The 5,594-nt window shown below is 44.3% G+C and overlaps 1 protein-coding gene across 1 annotated transcript in view; it reads right to left on the bottom strand.

The window, feature by feature from the left end:
* Positions 1-5,594, bottom strand: part of STRN3 (striatin 3) — a 112,385-nt gene that overhangs the window by 93,655 nt on the left and 13,136 nt on the right. Inside the window, exon 3 of the mRNA XM_019519922.1 lies at positions 3,353-3,426. Within this exon, the coding sequence (XP_019375467.1) occupies positions 3,353-3,426 (74 nt within the window). The remainder of the gene's footprint in view (positions 1-3,352; positions 3,427-5,594) is intronic.

The raw sequence follows: 5,594 nt of genomic DNA, 5'->3' as shown, positions 1-5,594 counted from the left end.
TCACCTTTTTCAGTTCCCAGAAAGGGTTGGGTTGAATGGTGGGGGGGGGGTAGGTACAAGTGTGTGCAGGCTAAGGTTAGCCTGCATCATAAAGGCTTTAACCCACATGCACACACTCAAACCTTAGCCTGCATCATAAATTTTTTAAAGCTAAGCTGATGAATTGGCATTATTCGCACAGTATTATTTATAATGTGTTACATACATGTATTTATCTGCTCATAACTTTCCTATTTCTTTCAGAATTACCTAAATAGCTGCAGGCAGATCACTTATGAGAATGATTCATTCTAATTCTCTTTTCAAGTAGCATGTTTAATATCAGTTTCCTATAACAAAATTAGTTAGTAGAAATCTGAGTTAAAAAAACCCTACAATGCACCTTTCAAAGAAAAAAAGGAAATATCCTATTTTACACTATTAAAATAAGAAATGACAATAGCATATATCACAATGTAGAAATTCCTATATTTTTATTTCACAGTTACAGTTCTTTCTAGTTTCTCTCTAAACCAGTGTATACAACAGTGAAATGTTACAATGAATGAACAAAATCCTTCAACAAAACGATCTTAGAAGAAGAAAGACCAAAACTTGGTAAAGACCAAAACTTGCAGAACTGACTTCACCCAGGTATCCCATGATCATCTCTTGGCAAAACTGGCTAACTGCGACCTCGACCTTGTCAGTGTAAAATTTTAGATTTGTGTGCTGCCAATACAGAAGAGTCAATTCTGACACGTGCAGACAGCCTAGGCCGCATGTCCCCTACTCGACCCCTGGGCTTGTCAGTCATCTATGACCTACTTTTCAGCTTCGCACATGCTCAGTCGCCCACATAACCTGATCAGGCACAAGCTCAGTCCTTCTGCAGCATGACAATCAGACTAGAAATTTCTTTGCAGCGTAAGATCTGATTGGCCACTAAATTCTTATAAAAGATCTGTGAGCCCCCACCTTGGTGTGGCTGGTGGTGATTAGTTGTTGGAGGTGTGGGCGTTCGTTGGTCTTGTGAGTGAGGGAGAGCTGCTTGATCTGTTAGCAGAGGCTGCTATAAGCAGGGACTGCGTGACAGAGAGAGATTGGGATCTCGATCCCCGGGTCCTCTCCTCATAACCCAGTACTCGTTTTCGTGTTGATTCTTCTGGCTTGTGACTGATCTCGGCACCGGTTACCGACTATGATTTGGATCACCCCTACTCACCCTGACTACGGTTTCGGCTTCTTCCACCTGGCACTTGACTTCGGCACGGCTATTCGACCATCCGTTTGTCCACCTGGACTGGCGTCACGACTTGTTCTTCGTTCACCTCGTTACAGTTTTGTTGTTCGTTTGTTCCTTTAATGAGCTGTTGACCAGCCCTGGGACTATTAAGTTGAGCAGCCGCCCCTAGCCCTCCGGGGTTAGAAAGCAAGGGCTCACTTAAGAACCCCGTGGGCCAACGGACCCCTCCGTTGCTTGTATTTGCTGTAACCGAAGAAATCATCATTACCTACGCCTCACAAGCGTAAGTCTAATAAATCATCTTTGTTTTGAAACCATACGCTTCCGCGCCTCAGACCTCCACGCCAATAATCCCGCCTGTTTCTTTCCAAGCCACCGCCCGGCCCACCGTGACCTTGGGGCATTTAATCCCAACAGACCTCACCATGATCCACTGGATGGGGAACTGGCTCCACGGTAGGACCCAGAGGGTGGTGGTTGATGGGTGCCAATCGTCTTGGTGAGCTGTGACCAGTGGGGTCCCTCAAGACTCTGTCCTAGGGCCTAAACTATTTAACATCTTCATTAATGATGTGGACATTGGTGTCAGAAGTGGACTGGCCAAGTTTGCCGACGACACCAAACTCTGGAGTAAAGCATCCACACCTGAGGACAGGAGGGTGATCCAGGCGGATCTTGACAGGCTCAGAAAATGGGCGGACGAGAACCTGATGGTGTTCAACACCGAAAAATGCAAGCTTCTCCACCTTGGGAGGAAAAACCTGCAGCATGCTTATAGGCTCGGTAGTGCTATGCTGGTTAGCACTACAAATTCAAGGGACTTGGGGGTCACGGTTGACCACAAGATCAACATGAGCCTTCAGTATGATGCCGTGGCTAGTAAAGCGAGCAAAATGCTGGCTTGCATCCATAGATGCTTCTCAAGTAAATCCTGGGACGTCATTCTCCCATTGTACTGGTGAAGCCACAGCTGGAGTACTGCGTCCAGTTTTGGGCTCCACAATTCTAAAAGGATGCGGAGAAGCTTGAAAGGGTGCAGAGGAGAGCCACGTGTATGATCAAAGGTCAGGAAAACAGACATTATGATGAGAGGCTGAGAGCCATGGGGCTCTACAGCCTGGAAAAGCGCAGGCTCACGGGTGATCTGGTGGCCACCTATAAATTTATCAGGGGTGCTCAACAGGACCTGGGGGAACGTCTGTTCACCAGAGCGCCCCAAGGGATGACAAGATCAAACGGTCACAAACTCTGCTGCGACTGATTCAGGCTGAACATAAGAAAGAACTTCTTCACTGTCTGAGTCCCCAAGTTTTGGAATAGACTGCCACCGGAGGTGGTTCAAGCACCCGCTTTGAACGCCTTCAAGACACAATTGGATGGTTATCTTGCTGGGATCCAATGATCACTGCTTACTTCCTGCCCCTGGGGCAGGGGGCTGGACTCAATGATCCTCCAGGATCCCTTCCAGCCCAAATGTCTATGAAATCTATGAAACTATTAAAACCTATTTCATTTGCTAATCTTTCTGAAGGAAGCAAACAACTGAAGTTTTTTCTGTTTAAAGATCAAATACGCCAATTGCCAAATACTAGGGTTATGCACCTTGCTAGAACAAACAAATGAAAATAAAACAAAAATAAAAACTATTTTCAAAACTTAATTTTCCTCCTATTAATTATAAACACGTTATATAATGACTAAGAGTTGCCTAAGAATCAAATCTTAGAGTAGGCAGAAAGGCTACTTGCAGGCATTTAAAAAAAAAAAGCAACTCCCACCCAAAAACAGCACTATACCTAAAACTGTGTGCGCTCCCATGCCAATCCCAGCACATGCCCAGAAAAAAGGCAGCCTGTTAGTTGGACCCGGCTCACTCAACATTTGTATAGATCAGGTGCTTTACTCAGGGCTTTTTTTAGTGCTTTTATCTAATAGCTGATTGAATCAGCTATTAGATAAAAGTGCCACAAAGCCCTGCTGAAGCGCATGATTTATACAGACACTGTGGAGTCAAGTCAAAGTAATGCGCTGCTGCTTCCCATAAAGCTTGTTTTTGTTTGTTTGTTTGTTATGTCTGCAAGCAGCCAAAACAGAATTAAACTGAAAGAAACAATTTCCAAGAATTACCTGATTCAAAAGTTGGCATTTTCAAGTCACCTTGGTTCAGTTCTGTGCCATATTTTAATTTATGATATTTTGCCCTAAAAAGATGACAATACAATACATTTAAGAAGTCAACATAAAGGGGGAAAAAAATCTAAATTCAAACATCTTACAATTACAGATAAAATTTATATAAAAGATATATTGCAGTGTTTTCACTTGGGTAACACTGGTACAGCAAATATAAAATTTAAGACAATATCAATGTTAACAACAAAATTACATGTTAGCTTCAAAATATATTGGTGTTTGTATCTCACAGTCACATTATTATATTGTATATATTATATTCTTATAATCAAAGAAACTGTTGCAGAGATCTTATATGCCATCCACAAAGCAATGTCAGCTAATAAAAAGCTTTTCAACACCATTAAATACAGATTATTTGTGCTTGCAGCTGCAACTAGTTAAGTAATTTACTCTGAATAAGCCCCACACTTGCATTCTGTGCTAATTACCAGGAGAGGAGCAGGGGGAGAGGGGAAGAGACTGTCCCAAAACAAGACATAACACCTTGAACTGCCACGGGTAAGGCAGGAGAACCATGGCAGCCACTGGTCTGCTTTATTATAATCTAGCAAATTAGTGCACATCCAAATAGTTACCATATTTACTCAAATAGAAGACACCCCTGATAATAAGACAACTCCCCAGTAATTAGATTCTATTTATGGAAAATGTATAAAGTTGTTGTAATTGTCTAGGTATAGAATTTAATTATTGTATGTCTGTCTTGAATTTGTTCCCCTCCCATTGCTACAGCAGGGAAAATAAATCTGGGGAGTCAGGAAGCCCCTTACCCTCTGCCTACCTCCAATTTTTCCCCCCTGCAGCTTTTTCCCCCACTTCTTGCCATCAGATCCTCCCCCACCCCCCAGCACATGGAAGTGAAGGACATTTTCAAAACAGTGACCTTGAAATTAAAACATAGCTCTAGTAAGTTTGCATGTAGTACCCATACACTTAATTCATCCAGAATTGATAAATTTTACCTGTTTCTGAACTGCTGCAAGCTTTAACAGAGGCACTCCACAAGCACACTTTTAAGCAGCACTTTGGCACCTACTTATATATAGTACAAACCAGTATGGTATTAGTTCAAAGCTAAAAAAAGGCTCATGATTTTTCATACAGTTCACTGGGCTGGGCCCCAGCAGAGTCAACAGCATCTCAAACCATGTTGACCCTACAGCTAAGCGTATGTGCGTTCTCCACATACCTGCCAAAAAAGGTTCCATGTGCTAATTAGCCCCCCATCCATGACTAGAACTGTGTGTTCTTGTCACAAATCCTAGGAACTTCCAAACATTTATATGCAGATGAGGTGCAGGGCAAGCTGGTCTGGCTCTACCTCACGGAGGTCAGGGTTACACTAATTATGTGCACCAGGCTGAGAGAGAGGGTGAGAAAGGGGTTCTGGGTGAACTCTTTGGGGCCCTGTTTGGTGATGTCTGCCAGACATTTAGGGCCAATGAAGAAACTGGAATCACTGGAAATGGGAAAGAAAAGGCACAGCTTAGCTGTGTGAGTGAAGAGAAAGTCAAAATGCATGGGCGACTAATGCCTTCTGATCCTGGGGGAGCGGGGGCCACTAGCAGTTGATTACTGACCAGGGGAGAGTCCCCCAGAGCATGGGCAACTGGCGCCTCCCAAGTTTGGGAGGGCACCAGCAGGGTACAACCAGGGGTGAGGTGCACGGGAGGGTGTCCTTACACTTCTGCATGCAGTACAGTGGTGGCAGAAGTCTCAGGACTTCCACCGCCAACATCCCGCCAGCAGAGCCAATTTCAGAGGGGGTACAAGTGCCCTCCATGACCCCCTACTAGCCAGAGGGCTCGCTCTCAGGTGGGGCACCAGGACTCTCGGGGGGGCATGTGCTTCCCCCCCGCCCTGGTGTCTGCCCCTACACATCACCTGTGTTGAAATGTATGCAATGCAGTGGCTCTCTGTGACCACAAAAAAAGTAGCTGCTGAGGTGGACTGCACTCAATGGGCACTATGATGCATCTTATTCAAATGGGCTGCACTAACTTATCCTTGTAGTAGGCTCCCATCAGCATATCAAACATAGCATTTTTGGCATCAAGGGGAGAAAGTCAGGGCTAGCCAGGTATTGTAGTACTTCGAGGTCCAGTCCCAGTTCCCTGTTAAGGGAACACCAGCCTGGTATTTTTTAAGAGCCAAAAAAAAAAAAAAAAAAAAA

The sequence above is a fragment of the Gavialis gangeticus genome, unplaced genomic scaffold, assembly GCF_001723915.1.
Source record: "Gavialis gangeticus isolate Ggan-Ray unplaced genomic scaffold, GavGan_comp1, whole genome shotgun sequence".
In the NCBI taxonomy this organism is placed as follows: Eukaryota; Metazoa; Chordata; order Crocodylia; family Gavialidae; genus Gavialis; species Gavialis gangeticus.
This window is presented reverse-complemented; position numbering and strand designations above follow the sequence as displayed.